This window comes from Phascolarctos cinereus, unplaced genomic scaffold, assembly GCF_003287225.1.
Source record: "Phascolarctos cinereus isolate Bilbo 61053 unplaced genomic scaffold, phaCin_HiC Scaffold_1;HRSCAF=81, whole genome shotgun sequence".
NCBI classification, from domain to species: domain Eukaryota; kingdom Metazoa; phylum Chordata; class Mammalia; order Diprotodontia; family Phascolarctidae; genus Phascolarctos; species Phascolarctos cinereus.
Genome location: NW_027555514.1, coordinates 285,767,164 through 285,793,151, shown reverse-complemented (window position 1 = coordinate 285,793,151; position 25,988 = coordinate 285,767,164). Strand labels below are relative to the sequence as shown.

At 54.9% G+C, this 25,988-nt stretch overlaps 1 protein-coding gene across 3 annotated transcripts; it reads left to right on the top strand.

The window, feature by feature from the left end:
• The first annotated feature begins 96 nt into the window (after positions 1–96).
• On the top strand, positions 97–25,628 carry POLDIP3 (DNA polymerase delta interacting protein 3). Of its 3 annotated transcripts, XM_078147740.1 has the most exons (10): positions 97–268; positions 12,597–12,987; positions 14,353–14,430; positions 15,031–15,126; positions 15,737–15,919; positions 16,577–16,654; positions 17,151–17,280; positions 22,054–22,120; positions 23,945–24,056; positions 24,179–24,317. In XM_078147740.1, the coding sequence occupies exons 1-10, from the start codon at positions 210–212 to the stop codon at positions 24,215–24,217; spliced, it is 1,233 nt and encodes a 410-aa protein (XP_078003866.1). In that variant the 5' UTR covers positions 97–209; the 3' UTR covers positions 24,218–24,317. The 3 variants fall into 3 exon arrangements, with proteins under 3 accessions (XP_078003866.1, XP_020838443.1, XP_020838442.1); XM_020982784.2 differs by lacking the exon at positions 23,945–24,056 and having other exon boundaries at positions 14,356–14,430; positions 24,179–25,628; XM_020982783.2 differs by lacking the exon at positions 23,945–24,056 and having other exon boundaries at positions 100–268; positions 24,179–25,628.
• The last annotated feature ends 360 nt before the right edge of the window (positions 25,629–25,988 follow it).

Sequence of the window (25,988 nt, the reverse complement as noted above, 5' to 3'; positions counted from 1 at the left end):
ACCTCGCGAGGGTTCATGGGATACGCAACCCGTCAGCCTCGCTCCGGCATTGGCCAGATCGGAAGGGGCCGGGTGTCGCGAGAGCTAGTGCGTCGACGGAAGGACCGTGAGCTGGACACCGGAAGCAGTTGCGTCCCTTCTCCGGCACCGATGGGCGGGGGAGCGCCGAGTGCGTGAGAGGCGCCTGTTCTCGTTTTCCGCGGCGCAAGATGGCGGACCTGTCCCTGGACGAGCTCATCCGGAAGCGCGGGGTGACGGTGAAGGGTCGGTGAGTGAGCCTCTCTCTCTCCTCGGGGCCGCCTCGGAGCCGGGGCCCGGGGCCTGGAGCCTCTCCAGACATTGGCCGGGGGCCGGGCGGCCGCGGGGATGCCCCGGGTTCCGGGCCCTCTAGTCCGCCCGGGCCAGGCCCTCCCTCCCTCCAGGGCCCACCTTCTCTCGCCAGCGCCGCTGCTCATTGGCCAGGGCTCCGAGGCCGCGCGCGCTCTCCGCCTTCCCATTGGCTGCCGGCTCCGCCGCTCATTCTTGGCTCCAGCGAGGGCGGGGCGGCGAGGCGCGAGCGTCCCTGGGGGGAAAGGCTGTTGAGCCCCGGGAGGGAGGCGGGGGTGCGACGAGGGGGCAAGAGCCTAGGCCGCCCCGGTGTCTGCAGCGCGGGGAGGGTGGTCACAGTGATAGCAGTCCCCTCCGCAATTCTAGAGCGCCGGGAGGGTCTCCGTAGCGCTCACAGCCTTCTGTTGCAAAGGGCTTGGATGGGTGCAACGGGAATCACAGCCCCCATTGCTGCAGAGTCTGGAGGGGTGCAACGGCGAAAATAGCCCCCTTTTCTGGAGAGTCTGGAGGGGTGCAACGGCGAAAATAGCCCCCTTTTCTGGAGAGTCTGGAGGGGTGCAACGGCGAAAATAGCCCCCTTTTCTGGAGAGTCTGGAGGGGTGCAACGGCGAAAATAGCCCCTTTTCTGGAGAGTCTGGAGGGGTGCAACGGCGAAAATAGCCCCCTTTTCTGGAGAGTCTGGAGGGGTGCAACGGCGAAAATAGCCCCCTTTTCTGGAGAGTCTGGAGGGGTGCAATAGTGATCACATTTTTAGAGCACTTAGGGGTCTTAGTAATGCCTAAAAATGAGAAAATCAAAATGATTGCGTTCTTAATTGATTCTACTTTTGTAATTCTGTTTGTACTTGATTCTATTCTGTATTTTGTATAACTACCCAAGCTCCTTTCTTTGTGTCTGAGTTGTTCCTAGCTTCAAAAGTTCAGCCTTCCTCTCTGAGATAGGTTGTCCCATAAATCACCTTAATTCAAAGAATATTTTATCTCTACACATCTTAACTGTTCAGTCATGTCTCTTCATGACTCCATCTAGGGTTTTCCTGGCAGAGATATTGGAGTGGTTTGCCGTTTCCATCTCATTTTACAGAAGAGGAAACTGAGGCAGACCAGGTGAAGTGACTTGCCCAGGGTCACACAGGCTAGTAAGTGTCTAAGGCAGGATTTGAACTCAGGAGGTTGAGTCTTCCTGATGCCAGGCCTGAGCTCTGTGCGCTTGGCATCCCCCAGTACCCTACAGATCTTACTGCCTGTGCGCAGTTAGGGAGACTTGTTAACTTCCTAAGGAGCCCTGCGGGATGCGGTGGGCTGCATAAACCAATCAGTATTCCTTAAGGACCAGGGCTTGTGGCTGGCCCTGAATTCCACATTTCCACCCAATCCTATTGTTTTCCCATCTATGACACTGCCTTCTAGTTGTTGTCTGTAAAAAGGATGTCCAGAACTCACTGGAGGACTCTTTCCTTGGGGAGGAGCGAAAGACCCCTTTTATTGACAGTTGATAGCCTTATTGATAAGGTGACCTTGCTCAGGACTTTGGGCCTCAGTTTACCTGAGGAATGTTCCACTCCCTCCCTGTGGACCTTTGAGGTGCTGAGCATGGGTCCGTGTGGCTCTGGGCCAGTCCCTCCCCCATCCTCTGGGCAGAGACACTCAGTTGTTACAAAACGTCACGTTTTTCTAGTTTTCTACGTTTTATTGTCTTTTTGTTTATTTTGTTAAGTGTTTCCTGGTCCCATTTTAATCTGGTTCCTGCCTCACTGGGAGTGTTGTGGGCCTGCATGGTTGATGCCAGCTCTCAGTACCCACTAGCGGCATTGGTAAGGGGATTTTCTTTATCTGGGAGTTGCCTAGCTCAAGGAAATCCTGGCTCCCAGCCCCTGCCTCTTGGAGGTCACAGGTTTAAACCTGGAAGAGTCATCCCCATTTTACAGATGAGGCACCGACTGATGGGGACTGTGCAGGGTCCTACATTCCCCGTGTTGAGGCAGGACTTGAATCCGCTCTTCCTGGAGAGCCTTGAGGGCAGCAGGCATAATTGAGTCTCCTCCTTCCCATTTCTAAAGGACTTCACCAGCTGCTCCCCTCCCTTTTCTCTTGAGAAAATCAAATTCATTCCCATTCCATTTTGTAATTGATTCGAGTCTATGTCACCACCAGCGTTTTGTAAAACTGTCTAAAGTCGCCTTCCCTTGTCTTCAAGTTCAGTTCAGAAATTCACAGGCTCAGAAGTCCAGTCTTCCACTCTCCGTTAAGTTTTAAGGTTCAGTTTCCCAATTAAAGGCATCCTGGTGGTTCAGTGGATAGAGCATTGGGCCTGGAGTCAGAAAGACCTGAGTTCAAATCTGGCCTCAGGCACTTACGAGCCTCACGACCCTAGGCAAGTCACTTAGCTTCTCTTTGCCTTAATCCACTAGAGAAGGAAATGGCAAACCATTCTGGTATCTTTTGTCAAGAAAACTCCGTGGACATTCGGGGTCCACAGAGTTACGAAGAGTCGGACACGGCTGAACAGCAGCAGACTTCGTACTAAAACACTTAAAAGAAGCCTGCTGTCTTAAGCTTAAGAGTTCAGTTTCCTTATGAATCACTTTTGATTGAAGGAAGCCCGTCCTGGCTGCGCTGCTCCTTCCTTGCAGGTGGTGGTCCTGTGTGCTCTCCTCGTTTGGGAGTTTAGCTTTCCTGGGAGTCAGTCACTCCACCTCCAGGACTTCTGTTATCTCTGTCGAGTTATCACTGGCCGGGAGGAAGGAGGGCGTGTTACCAGCCACTCTGGGGTTTTCCTCATCTCTGACACTGCCTCCTTATTTTTGAAGGCTCCTCTTATCTATAAAAAGAGGAGCGGAGAGACCTCGTTTATCAGTAGTTGCTGGCCTTACCAGTAAACAGATGGTGCTCGGGGCTTTGTGCCTCAGTCTACCTTATTTTCCGTCATGACCCTGTAGTACTTTGCTCTCTGCAGGGCTGGCATCTCAAGGGTTTGCCATAGTAATAACTCCTGTGGTGCTGAATGGGTAACAGCCATGACAGCCCCCTTGCCCTCGCTCCTTCCGAGGACCACAACCCTCGGGCTCTGACTACACTTGGCCCCATCTCGGCCTTTTCTCTTGTGGCTTTGGAGCCCACTGAGGCACCCACGCCTGCCCTGGGGGTCTAGAGAGTTAGAAATTACACAGCATTTTCTTCCTGTGGTTGAGTGTCTGGTTATTATCCTGGGGAAAGCTGCCTGACTTGGGGGAAGCCTTGGGTTCTAGTCTCACCTCTAACCTCAGACTGCCCTGGAGAATAGTCTTGGGGGTCTCTGCCCCAGGCAGCCTCTTCTTCCTCTTCCTCCTCCTCCTCCTCCCCTCCACCCTGAGCTGGTGTGCTTCTATAAAGGCTCCTTTTCTCCTGGGGCCTCATCCTGCCTGCCTCCTGGATCTTCTCCATCTCTAATGCCGTTCCCTAGTCACGGGGCCACACTGCCCTAGGTCACTGGGGCTTCTGTCTGGCCCACTCCAAAGTTCCCTTCCCTTCGAGCCCTAGCTGCACACCCCAGCCTCAGTTTCTTCATCTGTCAAATGAGGGCCATAGTAATTGGCATTTCTTTTGATCTGTGACGCTTCTGTCCCTGTGGTAGTGAGGACGAGGCTTTGTAACTCCTCAGTTATTCCATCCTCACCTGTAGGGCATCGACTGTCTGGCTCAGGTCACTAAAGCCGGGAAAGCAGCGAAGACTTGTCAGAAATCCTGGCTGGATTGGGAAGACTCAGATAAGCCTCCTTGTCAGGGTCCGTGCCCACTGCTGCAGATGGGGAGACTGAGGCCCAAAGAGGAATGGTCCAGAGAACTTTCTCTGGAGGCTGTCATTCTTTCAGGTTTCCCTCGTCAGACTATAAAATCCTCTGCCTCATTGAGAAAGTGGGGACTTGTCCAGTATTTGGTCATTTGTGTCCTTAGTAGGACAAGGGAGGCATTGGCTAAGGCCTTTAACTCTTCCCTTTCTTAAGCCTGCTGAGGCTGCTTAGGTTTGCTGAATGTTTGAATCGATTGAGTGGTGTGGGGAGCAGGACCAGGAAGGGCGGAGCGAGTCTGTAGTCATTTTTGGACGCGTTGGCTGGCTGGACGTGCAGCTGGGGCCATGCAGGAGGCAGTGGGATGGGAGGCCTGGGGATATTGGGATTTGGGAGTCCTGGGAACCCCAGCCTCTGGGTTGGGAGGGATGTGATAAAATTGGGGGGGGGTGACAGTCTAGGAGGGCCACCTGTGGGGCTGGACTTAGGAGAAGGAGGTCTGAGAACTGGTGGGCCCTGGGCACTTGGAGCCACTGGCTGGTGAGGAAGACCAGGGGGTCAGAAAAGCCCAGGGCCTTTTTCACTCCCCCCCCCCATTGAGGAGCTTTCAAGGAAACAAGCCCCATTATAGAGATGGAAAGTTCTGCAAAATACATTCCTGCCCTAGCCACGGTCCCTGAAAAGGAAGAAAAAGGAAGGGAAAATCAGGCTTCCAGCTGCCCTCGGCAGCCTTTCTCAGCACCTGTCCTTGTGGGGGCCTGAGCTTCGGGCTGTTCTGGGGGGATGGTCAGCCTTCACCCACTCCCTTCCCTCTGCCTCTGTTTGTCCAAGTCTCAGGGGAGGGGTCTGAGACCATCCCCGACATCAAGTGACCTTTGTGGTGGTTTGGCAGGGTCCGGTGGGGAAGCTGGAGGAAGAGGGTCGCTGGGACAGGCCATAACAGAGCTGGAGCGCCCTCTGGCTGCCTTGGCCCCTCCGTGTGCTGGGGCCTTCTGGCCGGGTCAGGCCTGGTGACCTCAGGCTCCTCCTCCATCCGGCTGAACCAGTCTAACTTCTTCCACCATCAGGGCTGGCTTTTGCTGCTGCTTTTTTTTTTTTTTTTGCCTTTTGGTGTGGCACTTGGGGTTAAGTGACTTGCCCGGGGTCACACAGCTAGTAAATGTCAAGTGTCTGAGGCTGGATTTGAACTCAGGTCCTCCCGACATCGTGGCCTTACTTCTTGCCAGGACTGTTGTGTGAAATGCCAGTTGGTCTCCCCTTCACACAGCTGGGCAGTTTCATTTTTCCCCAGGCTGGGGCCTGACCTGCCACTCCCCAGTCCAGAAACCCTCCATGGCTCCCTGGCGCCTCTAGGATGAAGCCACCTCTTCAGGCCTAGCTGATTGATTGAAAGCCCTCAGGTGCCCTTCCCAGACAGATTTCCCCCTGCTCTCCCAGGCACCCGAGGCAGTCCCATGCCTGCAACCCTCCTCTGGAGGCTGAATCCCTTCCCTGATCTCTTGCCGCTCTGTCATCCGCATTACCTCCCTTTTTCCTAGAACGTTTTGCTCCTCTCCTTTACCCGAATCACCTTTTACCTGCAGTACGTTCAGATACAATTCTTTTGTCTCCCTCCCACCACACCTCCCCTGCCCCAGCTCTGGTGGGGATGCCTTTCATCTTTGTTACCACCTAGTTTAGCACCTGGTTTGCACCTGGTAGGTTTGTTCAATTGGATTGAATTTGTAGCTAAGAGAGGAGGGGGAGCTTGGCCTCTGCAGGAGGCCCAGGGTCCGGCCTAGCTCTGAGCTGGGTAGTGAGAGGGGCCAGCTTTCGTGTGATTGAGAGCCCCAGTGCCCTCTGTTACAAAAGGTAGCTTTTTAGAAGTGCCGGCCCAGCTGAGTTTCAGCACTGTCAGCACAGCTGTTTGAAAAGTGATTGGACAAAAAGTTCTCTCCCCTTCTCAGGGATCCAGAAGGGCCCTTCTCTTTACACCCTTTCCCACATCTCTCGTTCCAGGAATTGACTCCCAGGATTGTCTTAAATCAACAGATGGGAATCTGGAATGATGAGGTTCAGGACCATGGTCTTCTTCCCTTGGGCCATGCTAGGATCGGGGAGCCCCCTTGTTGTATGGCTGGTAAAGCCCACCCTTGAGGTCCCCTGGTCCTGGATTCTGGGTGCTGGCCTTCTCCTTCTCCCCCAATCCCTGTCTTCCTTCAGCCTCAGTTTTCACTGGGCTCTCTGGAAGCCCCAGTCTCTTGGAGACAAACTTCTTTTCTCTTCACCTCGCCCTCTTTCCATCCTCTGGCTCTCCTGGAAATGGGCCTCTTTTCAGAAGATGCTGCATGATGGGCACACTCTGCATGGTGGGTTGTTTCTTCTCTAGTGATTCCTGGGAGGCTGCGCCAGAGGACAGGTCCGTAGCCTCCTTGCCCTCTGGCGCCATCACACTCTCACTGTGCCTCCTTGGCAGTCTGCCTCATCCTTGGGCCACAGGGGCTGTGTCACACCTTTTGTCATGTGCCCCGGGCCTTGTCTCCTGGCCAGTCACCTCCTGAGAGCAGGAGCTCTCTGCTGCTTCGTTCTAGGCCGTGACGTGGGGGTGGCTCTTTTGTGGCAAAGGCCAGCCCCTTCCTTGTGCTCCCAAGCCCCTCTCTTCTTGTCTTTTCCTCACGTGTCTGTCCTTCATGACCTTTCTCTGTACTTTTCAGTGTCTGTCTCGTGGCTTCTGTCAAGTGTCTCACAAACATGATGAGCACACCATCTTTAGAACGGCTTCCCTCGCCTCTGCCATCCCTCCCAGGTCTCTAAGAAAGACTCGTCATGGAGCAGCTAGGTGGCGCAGCAGATAGAGCACCAGCCCTGGAGTCAGGAGGACCTGACTTCAAATCTGGCCTCAGACACGTAACACTTACTAGCTGTGTGACCCTGGGCAAGTCACTTCACCCCATTGCCTAGCCAAAACAAAACAGAAAGACTCGTCTTCCCTTGGAGTATCTCTCTTAGCCCAGCCTCTAACTAAAAAGTGCTCTCTCAGTAGCTCCTGGTGATGTAGCGTTACAGCCCACGGCCTCTTCTCGGTCCTCGTCCTCCCTGACCAGCCTCCAGCTTGTTCCGCTCACCCCTTACCCACCTCAATTACCTCTCCTCCCTTGGCTTCCAGGACGTGGCTCTCCACTAATTCTTCTCTTCTCTGTCTGACCTCCTTTTCGGTCTTCTCATCCCCTCTGCCCCTTCCCCATGGTCATCTCTGAGGCATTGGCCCAGGCCATCTTCTCTTGCTTTCCCTTTGAGCATGGCGTGGGCTTCCACGATACCTGTGGGCAGGTGATGCCCGCGTGTACAGAGATGACTTTCGGTCCCACTTGGCCAACTTCTCATTGGCCTGCCCCACCTGCAATGCCATTGTCATCTCAGACTCATCTGTCTAAGACAGAGCTGCCCGTTCTCTCCTCTAGCCTTGCCTCCTTCCAGATTTCTGGCCCGTACCATTCTCTTGGTGACCCGGGTTCATGAGCCATCCTTGAGTTCATGAACCGTCCCTCCCCCCCAAAACAAACCCCAAACCTGCTTCTTGGCACGCTCCCTGGGGGCCTGGGCCAACCTCCCACATCCGTGCATTTAGACAAGCCAGACAAGAGGTAGTTTCCATTGGCTAATGATTTTCTTTACTACATGATTTCTAGGTATGGTTCAATTAAATGCTTTCTGATTTCTGGTGATCTGTCTGCACTGGGTGGAGGCTGGAGCTAAGAACCAATCTTTCTTTCTAACATTGAACCTGCTGTAGCATGAGGTGCCATTCCCCCCACCCCTCCTGGTGCCCAGGGTGGAGGAGGAAACCTACTTTCACATGGTGGCCTGAGGTTTGCAGGGCTTTGCCTCCAAATTCCTATCCCCCTTTAGGGACCAGGGCAGGTTCCACCTTTTCCCTGAAACCTTCCCTGTTCCCCGCCTCTCCCCCCCAACTCTTTTCCTCCACGAATCACCTTGTGTTACATGTGTCTGTTCTGTAACCCCCTCTAACCCTCCCCCACATAGGCTTCTTGGGAGCAGAGACCACTGTCTTTTCATCCTCGGTGATTAGCAGCGTCTTGCACGCTGGGGGGTGCTTAAAAGGTGTTTATTGCATTGCAGGGAGTGTTTGTGGAATGGAATCCATATTTTTTTCTGTACAGAGCTGCGTCAGAAAATGTGTGTGGGCCGCCTGTATTTGGTATTGATAGTGATGACAAAGTGGAGTCGGCCAGCTAGTCAGAGCGATGGATTTTTTAAATAGCATTGATGCCAGAGCAGCCCAGACCCCAGTGCCGTGAGCTCTGTTAGCACCGAAGTGTTCCTAGAGGCTTCGGGGGATCTGCGAGCTCTCAGCATGACTTTGTGCGAGTCATTGAGGAGTTCCAGACTGGGAGTGTGCTGGCGTTTAGCCAAGGGCAGATCTGAGTTAAGGTGCATCTCCCTGCCGTCCGCAGGCTTCCATCACTGATGGGGGTACTCAGTGAAAGAGCTTCATGAAAAAAATCCACTTTCACTGCCCCAGGTGGGCTGCAGCTTGGATCAGTCAGTGTGGGTTCTGTAGAGGAGCCCTTGTCTTCCAGATAAGGGCTGCAAGGGGAGGAGAAGGTGGCCCCCGGGGCTGAGCCCTGGATGGATTTAAGGAGGCTTTGGGAAGAGAGGAGAGAGGCCGGGGGTGCTGTGAGTCACCCGGGCCCCCTGGGCCTTGGAAGCTTGAGGAGAGAGGCAGGACAGAGCTGGCCAGAGACCCAAGAGGGGTTGTGGGGCAGGGCTGGCCACAGCCTGTCTGTGGGGGAAGGAGCGAGTTCTTCCAGAAGCCTTGGCCTGTCCCGGCTGGCCCTGCTCACTGAATCCCCTCTGCCTCTGGTGCCTCTGGGTGCGGGGAATCTGTGCTTGAGGCTTTGCCTGGGCTGACCTCATTTGGTCGTCAAAACCACTTGTGAGGTCTGTGCTGTTGTTTCACACACTTTGTGGAGAAGGACACTGAGGTTGAGCAAGGTTATGGGACCTGGTCACGGGCACAAAGTACTTATGTGAGGCAAGATTCAAACCTGTGTCTCCCTGCTGCTGCCACGTGCCGACAGGAAAGAGTATGAGTGGTCTTTGGCGGTCCCTGCGTGGCCCGCTATTTCACGGGGACCCTTAGCTTTGAACGCTTTATCAGAGGCACTGCAGCCCGGCCAACGGGCAGAGGACAGAGGTCAGAACAGGGCCGGCCCTGCGGCTTTACCCACTCTTTACTTCCCTCTCCAGAATCTCCCTCGGATACCTGTCGTTACTTGTGTTGGGCTGGCATCCCCACTGTCAGTCTGTCAGTAAACATTTCTTAGGTGCCTGCTGTCGTCAGCCACCGGGCTTTGTGCTGAGCAAGGTGCCGGGCCCTGGAGGCCTGGGACTGTGCTCGCTCTCTCCCCAGCCAGTCCTCAGAGGGCCTTCAGGCTGTGTGGACGCGGCACGCCGGCTGTGCTGGACTCTGGTTTTAGTCACTTTGTTTACTGTTTCCCAGTGACACTTTAACCTGGCTCTGGCCCGCTGGGGAAGATTGAGGGCCACCCATTTTACAGGTGAGGAAGCTGAGGATGTGATTGGAGGCTGCAGAAGTTAGCAATATGTGAGTTCAAATGTGGCCTTGGACGCTTCCTCTCCGTGTGATTCTGGGCAAGTCCTTTCACCTCTGCTTGCCTCAGTTTCCTCAGCCATGAAATAGGGATGGTAACAGTGCCTGCCTCTCGGGGCTGTTGTAAGAATCAGAGAGATCATAGTTGTGAAGTGCTTAGCCCAGTGCCTGGCACACAGTAGGTACTCTGCAAACGTGAGCTGCTATTATCAGGTGACCTCTGAAGGCCTGGCAGGACCATGATGAATAAGGGGGCTAAGGAAGACTTTTCACTTAGGTTTTTTATGCGTAAGTTGAGGGGGTTTTGGGGGGGGGAGGGGTGGCCAGCCTCCTAGGATCATAGGTTTTGATTGGGGGCAGCTGGGGGAGCATGGGCCAGGTGGCCTCATTTCCAAAAATGTTTAAAGGGCTAAGTTTATCAATATTAGTCATCGCACAATGTGGCTGTTACTGTGTACAGCGTTCTCCTGGTTCTGCTCACTTCACTCTGCATCAGACCATACAAGTCTTTCCAGGTTTTTCTGAAGTCGGCCTGCTCAGGTGCCCTCATTTTTACACGGTCCAGATTGGTGCAAGGAATTGTCCAAAGGTGGGGGGGAAGTGGCAGAGACAGAGTTTGGACATGGGTTCTTTCAATGACCCCTAGGGCCGTCGTGTTGAGGGCCCAAGGTCATCGTGGCCGTACTGGTCATGCTGGGGTGTGGGCCTCCAGCCCCAAGGGAGACTGGGAACATTTACCAAGCACCTCCTGGGTGCAGAGATAGCATGTAGACAGACCACAGTGCAGGGCTGGTCCCTCAGCTGCATGCTGAAGGCCGTCCAGCTTGCCTCTAGGAGCCGTGGCGGGGCTTTGAGCATCGGGTCCTCCTGGACTCCTCCCTCTTCCTCCCTGCCAGAGCCAGTCCGTCATTTGCCCCCTCTACACCGGCCTGCCAGAGGGTGGCTCTGACCACGGCAGTCCCTGCTCGGTCAACACCAGGGGCTCCTTCCAAAACGCCTCTAGGTGGCCCCTCGGGCCCCTTCCTGCCTTCACTGCAGCCCTGCCACGTGGCCTGCTGTACCCCATGGCCTGTTTCCATGCTGGGCCCTCTGGGGGCACCCCATCCTCAGCTCTGCACCTTCCTTTATACTCCTCCCCACCTCCACCTTTGCTGGGCCTCCTTCCCAAATTGTTCACCCCTTCCCCTGGTGTCTCTTCTTTCTGTGTTTTCAGTTGGGCATTAGACCTTCAGCTCCTGGAGCGTGGGGATGTTTCATGTGGTCTTTGTGCTTCACCCAATGCTTGTGATTGATTGGGGCGCCAGGCGAGTGGGGAAGGGAAAGTCCAGGAATGCCAGGGCTGGGAGCAGGGTTGTACTAGGAGGTGTTCGCAGGCTGGTCTCTGAGAGAAAAACTATACCCACAGTACACTGCATTATTAACATTTCTCCAGCTCTTCTTAAATCTCCATGGTCCTCAGCCCTGAACTGCAGTGTTGGCCCATTTCTCAGATAGACACGTTCATTCTGAAAGTAGCGTCAGCCCCACCGGGACGTTAGCACTGAAAGAGACCTCAGTCACCTGATCCAGCTCCTTCCTTGTACAGAGAAGGAAAGCAGGCATTTGGGCGTCACAGAAAAGTGGGCCCAGGGCTGTCACTACAAGCAGAGACCTTGGCAGTCTGGGAATACTAGGGACTTTTGGAATATTTTTCAGTGTATAGGATTATAAAGAAAATCCCTTGTTTTGAAATTGTCATAAATGTGTTTTTTACAGTTCACGGACCACAGGTTGAGAACCCCTGACCTGAAGTAATCCTGACACGTCATTCTTGCTTTACCTTGTGTCCCACATACCCAGCGTAGAGAGCCTCAGCTCGTGAGAGACACTTTGCTTTGTGCAGAGGCACCCTCAGATCCTTTGAAGGGCAGATTCCTGGGTGTGCTATTTCAAATGAGTCCATTTTTCACGTAGCTTTTTCAGAACCCATGGCGCCAAATAAAGACCATCTTTACTGGCCTGTATTTATCAGGTACCTTGCAGGGGAATGCTGAGCTCTTTAACGATGAATGTTTAGCCATTAGGAACCTTGGACCTACAGGTGCGTCTGCATGCGTATGCACTTGTGTATTTGTACCAAGGGGCCACCAGGTGGCGTCATGGTGCACAGAGTGCCTGGCCTGGAGTCAGGAACACTCCTTTTTCTGAGTTCAAATCCAGCCTCAGATACTAGTGTGTGAACCTGGGCAAGTCACTTCACCTTGTTTGTCTCAGTTTCCTCATCTGGAAAATGACCCGGAGAAGGAAATGGCAAACCACTCCACTATCTTTGTCAAGAAAATCCAAGCAGGGTCATGAAGAGTCAGATTTGACTGAAATAACTGAACAATTTGTGCTGTCTGACTTGGTCAGAAAACTTATCACAGTCATTCCCTGTGGGCCACACCTGCCTTCTCACAATCCAGTGGAGTCGAGGTGTTGAGGTGGCCAGTGTGCCCTGAGCATAGTAGAGGTGTGGCTCTGCCCCTGTGGGCGAGGCCTTTGCTGACAGGGGGTGGGGGGGGTGGGGGGGGTGTGCGTGGCGCCTTACTGTGCTGAGCATACATACCCTTTGCCTGCCATGATGGTGCTAGGTCTGTATCCCCGAGAGATCTGAGAAGGAGGAAAAGGACGCGTGCGTACACAAACATTGGTAGCAGCTCTGTTTGTATTGGCAAAGAATTGGAGACTGAGGGGATGCCCAGCCTTTGGGGAATGGCTGAATGCACTGTGGCATGTGGTTGTGACAGAATATTGTGCTGTGAGAAATGACGAGGGGGGTGGTTTCAGAGAAACTGAGGAAGACTTTGACGAACCGGTGAGGAGCGGCGGAAGCACCAGCGTAGCTGACGTGTGACGTTCTCTTTCTAGATTGAATGCCAGGCCAGGGATTGGAGGCGTCCGGTCTCGCGTTGGGCTCCCGCAGAGCCTCCTGAGTCGGCCAGCACCAACTGCAGGTTTCCAACAGACATTTGACGCTCGGCAAAAGATCGGCGTCACAGATGCCAGGCAGAAGTTGGGAGTCAAAGATGCCCGGGAGAAACTTGTGCAGAAAGATGCTCGCTTTCGGATCAAGGGCAAAGTGCAGGATGCCCGGGAGATGCTGAACTCCCGAAAACACCAGATCGTGGCGCCAGAGAAGGGGACCAAAGTGGCTGACGCCCGGGAGAAGATCAGCCTGAAACGGAGCTCCCCCGCGTCCCTGCTGAGGCCAGCCACCGGCACGCTGCCGCCCACCATGAAGATCACCAAAACCATCCAGGTAGGCGGAGTCGGCGGATGGGGCCAGGACCGGGGCACACGAGGCTGTCCCTGAGGGTCATTGTGGCCACAGGGCTTTGGAAGTCTGGACGGGCGAGGGAAAGGAGAACCATCCTCATCCTCCTAGCCAGCAGGCGCCCTGTGGCCTGTGCAGGAAAACAAAATGAGGGGCAGCTAGGTGGCCCAGTGGATGGAGCATCAGCTTTGGAGTCAGGAGGACCTGAGTTCAAATCTGGCCTCAGACACTGAAGTAGCTGTATGATCTTGGGCAAGTCACTTCACCCCCCATTGCCTCCAGAACAAGGCAAAACAAAAAACACCAAAACGCAGTTATGTTGACTTAGTAGTCCAAGGCACCCAGAGATGTAGCCAGGGATTGAAAGTCGGTTATATAATAGACCAGGTGTAGAGCTCCCTCCCCAGTGATCACGTCCTGCCTTGGGACGGCGCAAGCCGAACCTGCCCACGGGGGTGCCAAGACAGCGTGCGATGGAGCCACACGACCCGGGGGGGGGACGCCTTGGCGATGCTCCTCAGTCTCTAGCTTAGGAGACATTGACGGACTGGCTCCGGGGCCCCCGGGGCAGGGAATGCGGCTGCAACAGGAACAGCCTGTGGCCTGCAGATTACTGTCTGCTGGGCTCTCCCTTTGAAAGGAAAGAAGCACCTTAGGAGCCAGTTAGCCCTTCCTGCCTCCTTCCTTCCCTCCCTCCTCCTCCTCCTGTAGCAGTGACCAAGTGTGGCCATTGTAATTATATAGAGCTTGGTAAAAAACAAAACAAAACCCTTCAGGTCATTATGGATTCAGCCCTTTTTAGACTGGAATGAATCGACCTCCATTTTGTAGTCTCCTATCTGTGTTGGACTTCTCTGACCCTTAGGCTCTTCCTCTATCAGGGACAGAGCTGGCTTAGGACATGCCCGTATGCCTCATGGCCTGAATGGTGGGGGCTCCTTGGGTTCTAAGCTAGTTTTTCCTTGGAATGGGTTTCGCTGCCTCATCAGCCTCCCCTGAGGCAGTGAGGGCCTGTCGGTGGCCAGTTCCCGCTTCCTAGGAGGGAGGGTCACAGCCAGAGAGAGCTGCTCCCTGCCCTCCGCCCAGGGGAGGGGGCTCTGGCCTGAGGGCTGAGAACAGATCTAAATTCCTCAAGCTGCTGCCGGGGTGGGAGCCCCCTGAGGATGGCAGCTGCCACGTGAAGCCTTGAGTTCTGTGCTGTGTCTCAGGTCACAGACTTGGGCCGTGACCCTGGTGTTTAGTGGAGTCGTCTCTGGGGAAGATAACAGCCCTGCTCGTTGGGCGGTGGCCTGGCCAGGAGTCAGGTGACCGACTGAGGGACTGACCTCCCCGCGCTTCTCGGTTCCACAGCAGAAGGCTGCCCTCCCGATTCTTCCCCATCCAGCTGGAATGAGAATCAATGTGGTCAACAACCATCAGCATAAACAGGTGGGCCTCCCTGGATTGATTAGCCAGGCCCCTTGTGGCTGTGGGTGGGGGAGGACAGCCAGAGTCCGGTTAGTCAGCAGGCACATTTAGGAAGCGCCTGTATTGGGGAGCCTTTTGCTGAGGAAGGGGAAGGACAGCCCCTAGGGCCGGGTGCCCATCTGCCTTGTCCGGTGGCCCCAGGTGAGGCAGCAGGGGCCCGCGTGACCTGCCGCTGACCACTGGAGCCCACGCTCGCTCGGTCTTTCAGTGTGTGTCCAACGGAGGGAGAATGTGGGGTCTGCAGCCTTGCCCCCCCCCACCTTGGCTCCCCCATGTGTACAGCCAGGGCCACCCCAGGGATTAAGGGAGGTTTAAAGCTCCTTGCCTGTCAGGCATTCAGAGGGTCTAAAGGGACGGCAGACTGGGCGCTGCGATTGAGGGGGCTCGGGCATCCCGAGCTGGCCCTGGTCAGCGTCAGGACTGAGCTCCCCACCTCGGTCCGGCATCCTCGGCCCCCGAGGACCGATGTCCGTGAGCGGCCCTCGTCCAGTCCTCTCTTGTAGTCCGGCTGTCCTGGCGGGTCAGGGCGGTGCCGGTGGTGATGCTTGGTGCTGTTCTCAGGGCCTGTATGATGTAGATGAAGATGATGAAGCTGCCCCACCCATGGCCAGCAAACAGATGAAGGTCTCTGCCCCCCCTGGCTTCCTGCAGCACATGGTGAGGGCCCTTGGCGGAGGTGGGGGCGGGGTCTGGCCCTTCTGCTTTGTTGTCCCCCAAAGTGGGGCTCCCAGGGGATAGGAATAGGAATTCTGGGGGTTTATCTCTGTGTGAGCAGGATAAGAAATTGTGTACACACCGGTCTCAGAATCCTTGCGTGATAGGACAGTCTGGAGTTCCTTGCTTGGTTTCATGTGCCCGGCCCAGGGCTCACTTTGTACAGACCAGGAGTGACGGCTCTGTCCTAAGCATGTGCTCCACGGTGAAATTTGTTGGGGAGCACAGAGTGGGGGGGGCGGCGCACACGGATGACCCAGAAGAAGCTACAGGTGCAGCTGTGGTTTCCCGGCAGGTTCTGGACTGAAGCCCCAGGGCCTGAGCTCACGGGTGCCTTTAGCGGGGCTCAGTGCACTGAGGTGAAGGGAGAAAACCAGCAGGTTCCTGCCTCGTCTTCCCTGTCAGGGCCCCAGGCTGGTCATCGTGCCACAAGGCAGCCGGCCCACCACAAACTGAGAAAGCGTCAATTTCATTGGAGCCCTGCCCGGGCACAGCCCAGGTCTGGCGTGGTGGCAGCCGCCTGGGCTCACGATGCCATCCTCTGTCTGTATAGGCAGGGCTCAGCGGCTCCAAATTCTCCTTATCCAAGACCCTTCCTCTCACCAAAGTCGTCCAGAATGACACGTACACAGCCCTTCCCGCCCCACCTTCCCCTCTACGGACAAAAGCCTTGACCAACATGTCCCGGACCCTAGTGACCAAGGAAGAGCCCCCCAAAGAGACACCCCCTGCCGAGGTGAGTGCCGGGGGGAGGCCGGAAGGCTGGGTCCCCCAGTTAGCATCCCCCTGCCCCCACCCCGACATGGAGGACGAGGGCCATATGGGCCAGTGGCTGGGTCCGAGGGGAGGTCAGAAGGGTGGGTGCGCCGCCTCTCAGGAGAAAGCAGCTTTTGGTGCTGTCCTCGGCTCTGCCGTCTCTGGGAGTTTCTTGGAGGAAAGTATCCATCTGTTCTTTTTGTAAGTGCCGTGACACCCCCCAGAGCTGGCTGGGAAGAGGCTCGGGGCCTGGCCGTTCCCTCAGACGGTTAAGATCACCAAGGAAGATGGAGTAGCAAGTACATGCCCTGGTCTTGGGGCAAAAGACCTGTGTTCGAGTATACCTCCTGGAGGCAGGCCACAAGATGAGACCTCCATGAGCCTAACGAGAGTTACTCTTGCCTGGCTTCCTCTCTGGATTTTGGAGAGGGGGAGGTTTCATAACCCTCAGAGCCCTAGAGGCTGAGAGTCGTGACCGACTGTCCCCTGGGGCCCCGGCAGTGCTGCCTCCACCCACAGGGGCCGCTCCCTGAGGCTGGCGTCCCTCCGCCATCTCTGATCTCTGTGTTCTTCCCGTGGGTCTGCCGCGTGCACACGCCTGCCACGCCCCGCCACGATTCTGCCGTTGGTGTCGCAGCCTGTCCTCAGCCCGCTGGAAGGGACCAAGATGACTGTGAACAACCTGCACCCTCGGGTCACTGAGGAGGACATCGTGGTGAGTGGGCCGGGTGTGCCCCACTTGTGTGGGGGGAGGGGTTTTAGCATCCTTTTCAAAAAGTGGTGAATGGAGAGAGGACATTTAGCTCCCTCAGGCCAAGGGGGTTCGTCCTACAGAGCCTGATTTTGCCCCTTCTCCCAGACAGACTGGCCAGTGGTGTGACAGTCGGGGCCCCTGCCTCTCAGTGGGCCTGGCCTCGGTGACCATCCCAAGTCTTCTGCGATGGCAGGAAGAGAGAACAGATGAATGCGAGGGGTTAGGAGGGGGTCGCGCTGTACCTTCCTGCCAAGTTTCCTTTAGACAGTGATAGTAAAACCCATTGAACTTGCTGTGCATGTGGAGTTCATTATGGTCTCAGAAAAGCCAGCTCTGCAAAGCAGAGACGCCCGCCAGCAGCAGGAAGGAGGCACCGAGGCCCGGAGACTGGAGCGTGAGCGTGTGTCAGCGGGGTCCAGGGCTGGGTCCTCAGGGCTGCCTCTGTTTGTTTTCCCAGGAGCTTTTCTGTGTGTGTGGAGCCCTCAAGCGAGCCCGCCTGGTCCATCCTGGGCTGGCTGAGGTTGTGTTTGTGAAGAAAGAAGATGCCATCACCGCCTATAAGAAGTACAACAACAGGTGTCTGGACGGTAAGCCTGAGCGGGAGAGAAGCTGTTTGGGTGGCCTAAATCTTGTTCCCCTTCATCTCCGAACTGCTGAGATGAGCCCCCTTGGGGGAGTTCGGCCATCCTTCCCTGTGGCCCCAGCCTGAGCTGGAAGGAGGCTGGGCTGAGAGGCCTCCCCAGGGGGGTTTATATTTCTGGGGGGAGGTCTGTGTTTTAGTTTTTCCAATTACACGTAAAAATTATTTTTAAGCTTTTGGGGTTTTTTTTTTCACAATTTTGAATTCCAAATTCTTCCATTCACCCCCTTCATCGAGAAGGCAAGCAGGTTTGATAAAGGTTCTGTGTGTGTAGTCATGCAAAACTTATTTCCACATTAGTCATGTTGTGAAAGAAAACAGATAAAAATCCAAGAAAAACAGAGAGGAAAGTCTCCTTCAGTCTGGGGTGAGCCGCCCTCTGCTGTTCTTTGGAGGAGGACGCGTCCTTCAGAGCTGGCTGAGGAGAGCTGAGCCATTCAGGGCCCATCGTCCCACAGTGGTACTGTCACTGGGTACAGTGTTCTCCTGGTTCTGCTCACGTCACTTTGCATCAGCTCATGGAAGTCTTTGGAGGTTTTTCTGAGAGCATCGTGCTCCTCCTTTCTGACAGCACGACAGTCGTTACCACAGCTTGTTCAGGTGTCTGGTTGGGCGTCTTCTCAATGTCCGGTTCTTTGCAAGTTTATTGATACACTAAAAAAAAAAATCACCATTACTTTCCAACAAATGTCCCTTTCCCTCTCCCATCTCCCTTTCCTCCTTAACCAGGAAGTGTGTCTGACTGTGCCTCACTCTGTACGTGTGGTCCACCACCTCTGTGTTGAGAGGAGGAAAGAGACATGTTTTACCAATTGCCCTATACAGGCAGTGTGTGCCTGTGTGCAAAAGAAGGGAGTTAATCACTCCCTGTATGCAGGCATTCAAGTCCAGGGGCAGAGGAAAATGCCTTTTCTCCCGGGATGGGCACTTTATCTGGTTCCCAGGAGTTTGCATGGCAGTCCGGGCCCCAAGCTGGCTCATCTGCTCTTCATTTCCCAGAGGAGTGCAGTATGGGGCTCTGAATTGAGGAGCTGGAAAAAAAGCCTCTCAGAGGGAGGCCCCAGTGCTTCCTGTCACTCCTCTCTGAGCCTGCCTGAGAGTGAAAGGGGAAACTCTTCAGTCTGCGAGCACTTAGTAAGCACCTGCTGTATGCTAAGCACAGTACTTAACAGAGTTGAGGTGAGACACAGCCGTTACCTCATGGGGTCTGACAGATACATATGAAGGTCACTGTGGTCTGGAGGAACCAGGTGGCAGATCTAATCTGGGCTTTGGAGAGGACAGGTGGGAGCCCAGTAGGTGCAGGAAAGGTGGACAGTGCCGGCATAGGGGAGAGCCTGTGCTGAGTTCTCCAAGGAGAATGTGCTGACGACGTGGAAGAGGGAGACGAAGGCCCTTGTTGGGCCCCCGGGGACACTGTGTGGCAGGTGGGGCCAGATCTGGGTGGGGGAGTGGGGAGCCTGAATGTCATGCACAGTGTACTAGGGAGGCACTGAAAAGATCCTGAGGAAGATGGGTCTGGACGTGGTGTGAAGGATAGATTGGGGGGGTGGGGGGGAGCAGGGAGTGGAGATGCCTGCAGGGCCTGGGTTCCAGTTTGGACTCTGCTGCTTTGTGACCTTGGGCCTGTGCCTTGTTATTTGTGCAGTGAGAAAGTTGCAGGAGTCGATGAAGGGCTCTTCGATGCTGGGACAGATATGAGACGTTTGCAGACTTGCCAGCTGTTTGGCTGTGGCTGTGACAGTGAGGAAGAGGGAGGGGTCCCAGACTGGGCTATGGCTGTCCTGGGTTTAGTCAGAAGGTGTGGCTCTGCAGGAGTGAAGGGAGAATGGGGGGGAGTTAATGGGGACAGAATAAGCAGGGTTTGGGATGTGGACCCCCAGGTGGTGACACCTGGAGCGCAGTTAGGGTTAGGGTTGGGAGGTACTTGCAGTGAACTCGTGGTTAAGGTTATTGGCTGCGATTGCCAGGGTGGGATGGCGGAGCTGTGTGATGGGCTCTCCCACCCCCTCTTCCAAACAGATCTAGAAAACACCCGAGGAAGTCCAAGACAGTCACAAGTTCAGAAGGCGGCGGCTGTGTGGTTCTGGCTTTGAGCCCAGGTGACAAGCTGCAGATGAATAACGCAGGCAGGAATCCCAGATCAAGGGGAAGCCTGCAGTTCTGTCCCTCTGAACCCCCAGGGCTTCCCAGCTGCCTCTCGGGGCAGAGTCCAGCAGCATCTACCATGGCTCGGACCAGGGGGAGCAATCAGACGTTAGCCTAAATCAGATCCCTCAGGGAGCACTGAAACCTCGCAGGTCCCTGACCTAAGCTGTCCCTGAAGTCCTGGAATAACACAACACGCAGCACCCTGAGAAAGCAGCACCAGGACCAGTCCAGCCCTTCCCTCCAGAAGTTCTCAGAGTTTGGCTCTAACATCAAGTCTCTGGGCTGGAAGAATGGACAAAGAAATAAAAGAATCTCACCCTAATGAGTAGGATTAATTATCATTACTATGGCAGAGAAGCTCAAGACACAAACCCAGAAGGAGAGAATGACTCCACAACATCTGCAAGCAAAACCTCAGAGAAAAACTCATCCTGGGCTCAAACTCAACCAGAATTCCTGGAAGAGACACAAAGTAAGAGTTTTAAATAAAAGTTTTTAAATATTCTTATAAATGAAAAGAGAGAGCTAGAGTAAAAAATAGGAAAAGAAAGAGCTGTGGAAAAAAGAATTGGAAAGGAATTAACAGTGTGGCATGACAGGTATAAACCTTGTCCAAGCAACAAACTCTGAAAATTAGAATGGACTCCACAAGACAACGAGAAATAGTAAAACAGTCAAAAGACTGAAAACCTCGAGAAGAACAAATTAAGAATCACTGGATTATCTCAATACCATGACCAAAAAAAAAAGGCCCGATGTCCTCCTCTTTGAAGAAATCCGAAAACTGCCTGGATTAGAACCAAAGGACAAAGAGGACATGGAAGGAATCTGCCAGTCACCTCCTGAAAACTCCCTGGAGCTTCATAGCCAAAATCGAGGGCTACCAGATTTAAGGAAATACTGCAGAGCCAGAGAGAGGTGGAATGCAGAAGAGCTGGAGCCGGGATCCCACACGATTCCACAGCCACCACAAGGAGGCAGCAGAGAGCTCATAAGGCAAAGGCTTGGGCTCATAGCCAAGAACTCTCCCAGCAGAACTGGGGGATAACATGGACCTTTAAGGAAAACTCAGGCCTGCAAGCATTCCTGATGAAAAGGCCAACGTGAATGAGCGCTCATGAAGGAACCAAGGAGGAAACACAACGTCTAGTATGGGGAGATGAACACTGAGTCATCGTCGGGGTCTTGGGGGGCCACAAGGCCTGGGCTGCTTCTGGTCTGTCCTGATCTTAAGAATGGAAGGAGAGGGGCAGAGGAAAGGAAGGTCAGGAAAACTGTCTGCCATAACGAGGACGCAGAAGTAGATGTCTGTGCAGACGAGCAGGGGTGAGGCAAGAGCTGATGCTTGAAACTCATTCTCATCTGCACTTGGCAAAGGAGGGAAGAAATGTGCGCGTACACACACACACACACACACACAGCGCTAGAGAAATACATTTCAGGGGCAGCTAGGTGGCTCAGTGGATAGAGCACCCACCCTGGATTCAGGAGGACCTGAGTTCAAATGCGACCTCAGACACATAACACTTACTAGCTGTGTGACCCACATTGCCTAGCCCCCCCCCCAAAAAAATACATTTCAACAAAGAAACAGGGAAGGGGGAGAAGGAATTAGAGGAAGGGTAGATTAAGAAAATAAACCTAACCAAAACAAATTTTAAGGATGTACACAAATATTTCTAACTCTTGAAGATATCAAAGAATTGGAAACTGAGGGGGTGCCCATTCTTGGGGGAATGACTGGTTTTGGAGGAACTTGGAAAGACTCGTATGAACTGATGCAAAGTGAGGTGAGCTGACCCAGGAAAAGGGTCCCTGCCATACCAGGGGAGCCCTGCTGAGCTGCATGACTGCTCCAGACTCCAGAGGCTCCTGAGGAGGCCTGCTGGCTGCCTCCTGACAGAAGTGTAGGACTGGGGTACAGAAGGAGACGCACGGTTTTCGATGTGGCCAGTGTGGAGATCTGTTTGCTTGAACCTGTATGTTTGTAATGTGGTTTTTTTTTTCCATTTTGTTCTCATACGGATGGGGGAAGAGGTGGATTTTTGTTGACTGAAAAAAACAAAATGTCTTTAAAAAAAAAGATATTGCCAACGTGGTGAGAGTATAGCAGAGACCATAGCCTAAGTGCTGGGCTCCAGACTTCCATGTGGCTCTTCAGCTTTGGCCACGGGCAGGTCGCATCCCTTTTCTGAGCCTCACTTTCCTCATCTGTGAAATGGGCAGCTAATGCTGCCCGCCTGCCCTCAGTGGTGGTTGTGAGGAAGCTGCTTTGTAGATGTCAGTGTCAGGGTTCAGATACACAGGGAAACCAGATGGTTCTGATCCCTTCCCGTCCTTAGGCCATCTTCTCTTTGTGGGGAGACTTGGATCTTTCCTTTTTATGCCCTGTAGAGGTGTCATTTTATTAAGGGCACAAGCTTTTCTGGTCCCCACCCCTGACTGAAGCAGCCGGCTCCCCCACTGAGCCTCGGCTTTGGGCACCTGAAGCACTTAGCCCTTTGGGGGTTGGCCTGGCCCGGCGCGGCTTCTGCAGAGCTGCCAACATCGTCTTGTATCTGGTTTTCAGGGCAGCCGATGAAATGCAACCTTCACATGAACGGCAGCGTTATCACATCGGACCAGCCCATCTTGCTGTAAGTGTCCAGGGAGGGCTGCTGGGCAGGATGTGCGTGCCCACCACTTGTGTCCTGGGGTGCACCCCAAGGGGCTGCTGTGCCCCTTGCTGTCATCCAGTTGAGAGTGGGGGGTCAGGCTTGACGTAGTGTAAGGGCTCCTTGGAAGTGAATTCAAGTCCTGCTTGGCCATTTTACTCCCCCCGTGACCCAAGACAAGTCTCTTCACTCCTTTGAGACTCTGTTTCCTCATCTGTAAAATGGAGATGATAAACCCTTGTACTGTTTACAAAGCAGTTGTAGGGGAAGGTGCTTTGTAAGGCCAGGGGGCAGGACCAGTTTCATTCCTCCCTTGCTGATTGTTGAGCTCTCAATGGGCTTTCGAGTGAGTCACGTCGTCAAAGGCCGTCCTAAAAGGGTCCTCAGAACAATTCCTGGCATTAAGCAGTTGGCTGGATGTTTGCTGGCGCACTCGATGGTCTGGGATGGTCTGGGCTGGAGCACTAGGTCAGGTTGAATTACGTCAGAAAGGCAGTGAGTGGTGAATTAGGCTCTGCATTAAGGACCTTAACGAAAAGCCCTTCTTTTAAATACTGATAAGATCTGACATTTCTACTGTACCCGCTGTCTACAAGAGCAGCTGGGCAGTGCAGAGGATTGAGCACGGGGCCTGGGATAAGGAAGACCTGGGTTCAGAGGTGATCACAGACACTGACCCTTGTCTTGTGTGACCCTGGGCAAGTCACTTCACCCTGTTTGCCTCTGTTTCCTCATCTGGAAAATGAGCTGGAAAAGGAAATGGCAAACTGCTCCAGCATCTTTGCCAAGAAAACCCCAGTGGGGCGATGACTTCATGACGAACAAAAGCTGTCTGCAGAGTACTCTACATTATCGCCACTGAGCTTCACAATAGCCCTGGGAGGTAGAAACGAAGGCTCTTCTGACCCTTATTTTACAGATGAGGAAACAGACTCGGGTTAAGGGACCAGCCCACCTGGGGTCACAGACAGAGCCAGCAGGTGTCCCGGGTTAAAGCTCGGGGCTGTCTCCACTCTGCCACACCTGATGAAACCTTTCGGAATGGTCCCGAGGAAGGGCCTGGCCGTAGTTCCCGTTTGGAATGTTTGCTGGTGTCAGCCTGTGGTCGTTCCTCGGCTAGGCCACCCTGTCACTTGCCAGGAGCAGCCCCGAGGGGCCACCCTCTCGGGCCCCTGTTGGCCTTCTCATCCTGCCAGGAACAGCCCCTTCATGGAGAATCTTGGAGCCCATTCTGAGCTGTGGCTTCTTCCCGTCAGCCCCAGTGAGAGGCGTGCAGATTCCTCACTGCCTTGTCCCTGAATTGTTAGATGTGGCCTAACCTGTTCTTCTGTCTCCATCTCTAACCACAAAGTGAAGTGTCTTCAACCAGAGAAAGCCAGGGCGTGTCCCCCAGGCCAGGAGTGCTGCCCTGGATGTCCCCTGCCCTCCCTCGGGTCCTCTGATCCTTCTTCCCTGTCACAGCTTCCAAGTGAGCCAGCTTGGACTCTTAGATTGGATAAGGGAATACCTTGCCATGAAATGTGGACTTCTCAGGGGAATTTTCCAGTTGCCTGAAGACCAGGGCAGCTTTTGCTGTTCATGGTCACAACTTTAGTTTGGTATCTGTGAGCTCTGAGTCTTTGCTCTCCTGACATGCCCTCAGCCCTTGGCTTGTCCCTGACCCTTTCCCTGGAGCCCTTTGACCTCCATGGGAGTCACAGCTCTCTCCCCAGTGGAGCCCCCCCTGCCCGCTAAGCAGGATCCATTAGTCATGGAGTCAGAGTTCACTGTACAGCTAAGAGACAGGAAGTCATTCGTGTCCTGCAGCCCAGAAGCCCAGGACAGAGCCCTGTGGAGGCCTTCCCCGAGTCTGGCCAGATCCACAGAGCCAAGGCCAGCCATTCAGCCTGGGTGGGGACTGGAGACCAGATCCTTGCAGGTAGGCCGTGAGCGAGGCCTCCCTTCTCTCTGGGACAGGACCTGAGGGCACGGTGGGCAGGTAGCCCTCTGGGGCTGGCCGCCAGGTTGACCAGGGCTCACTTGTCCCTCTGCCCCCCACAGGCGACTCAGCGACAGCCCGTCAGTGAAGAAGGAGGGTGAGCCTCGGAGGCTGAGCTCCGGTACCTCGTCTCACCCGCCCGCAGAAGTGGATCCTGACACCATCCTGAAGGCTCTCTTCAAGTCTTCTGGGGCCTCGGTCTCGGTGCAGCCCACGGAATTTAAGATTAAACTTTGAAAAGGGAATCTGGGCTGCCGGAAGGCAGGAGAGGAGGGAGGCAACGGCCGCCCGCCTGCCCTCGCGCTGGCTCAGACACGGGCTGTGCTGCCACGTGGACAGAGTCCACGGGAGCTCACGCCTTTCTCGTGGGACCGTGCTGGCACTGGCCGGCTGTGGGTGGCGCTTTCTTTCTGCACTCACGCCCTCCCCTGTACCATAGTGTTTTCTTTAGGGTGTGTTTTCCCTTTTTTCCTCTCTCCTTCCCTTCCTCTCAGTTGGGGTTTTCGCTTTGTTTGGTCAGATCTGTTCCCCTGTTCTTATCTCCAGGCTAGAAGATGCCCTGGGGTCCGACCCTCGCTCTTGGGTGTCCAAGAGCCCCATCCCACTAGGGAGGAGCCAGGCAGATGGAGAGAAAGCTCCTTCTCCAGGCCTCAGGCTTTGCCCCTTTCCACTCCTCTGGGAAAGAGGTCACCTGGGGCTCCTGCTGCTAGCGGGAGCCCCGGATGGGGGTGGGGTGCCAGGGGACACCCAGTGTCCCATTCCCACCTCCCTGTGGCCCCGGAGCTCGGCCTCAGGGCTGAGAGGGCCCAGGCTGGGAGGTGGTCTCCTGGCCAATGAGAAGAGCTTGGGGGGGGCGGGGTGCTTACTGCAGGCCTGTCCTGTGGTCTAGACGTGGCCCTGCCCATCCCCCTTGCCACCTTCTCCTGACCTCCACAGAAGCCACACACACACACAGGACCTTCATGATAGACTTGGGTCACCTGTTGCCTGTGCCCAGCCCCTCCCCAGGCCAGAGGAGTGGGATGTCTTGTTGGCCACTGCCCTCTCTCCTTGCCCCTGTCTAGCCAGCTGTGCTGAAGAGCTCCACTTGCTTGGCTTTGAGAACAGGGTTGTTGAGGGGAGATTGGGAAGTGCTCCCCGGCGTGGGCCTTCCCAGAAGAGCCCCACCACCTAGAAGCCAGCTGGGCGTCCGAGGCGAGACCCCTCCGGGCAGCCCAGGAAAAGGAGATGGCCACAGACTCATTTTTCTCTCCATAGCTTTCAAATTCCCTGGGGAAAGTTGAAGAGGTACCCAGTATTGGGGAGGCCTCACCCTTGGGCGTGACGGCGGCAGCGTCCCTTCCTCTCTCCCTGCCTCCCAGGAAGGGGCTGGGGTTTGGCGGGCCTGGGCCTCGGCCCCCCCCTTTTGGTCACCATCCGTGTCTCATTTTGTTCGGAGGGAGAGGGGGGGGCATCGAGTCAGGAAAGACTGTGTATTCACCTGTTTCTGAATAAACGTTTGTTATACCTAGAGCAGCCGGGGTGCTTGTCTATCGCCTGTGTGCACGGATGAGGGCCCCAGGCAGCTAGAGAGCAAACGGGTTGGGCCTGCCGTAGACCTAGCAGGTTATGGGAGCAGAGTAGGTGCACCAAGTGTGGTTTCCTTACAGAGCTCTGCTTGTCTGCCTGTTGAGAACCTAGTTTGAATCGGGTTCTCACCGCACGGACACCCAGACTCTTACTCGGCTGTCTGCAGACATCTGCTCGCTAGTCCAGGGAGCACGTTGGGAATGAGCCACCCCGGAGCCCGACACCTCCTTTTGGGGGATGGGGCCTCGTGTTTCCACCGCTTCCAGAAGAGAGATGCGCAGGAGCTAAATAAATGCTAGCAGC

Bases quoted from the DNA above. Each gene is read 5' to 3' on its own strand.
- POLDIP3 (XM_020982783.2), top strand. From the start codon at position 210: ATGGCGGACCTGTCCCTGGACGAGCTCATCCGGAAGCGCGGGGTGACG. The intron at 14,431-15,030 runs GTGGGCCTCCCT...TGCTGTTCTCAG, and splicing joins ACAACCATCAGCATAAACAG to GGCCTGTATGATGTAGATGA. The intron at 17,281-22,053 runs GTAAGCCTGAGC...TCTGGTTTTCAG, and splicing joins CAACAACAGGTGTCTGGACG to GGCAGCCGATGAAATGCAAC.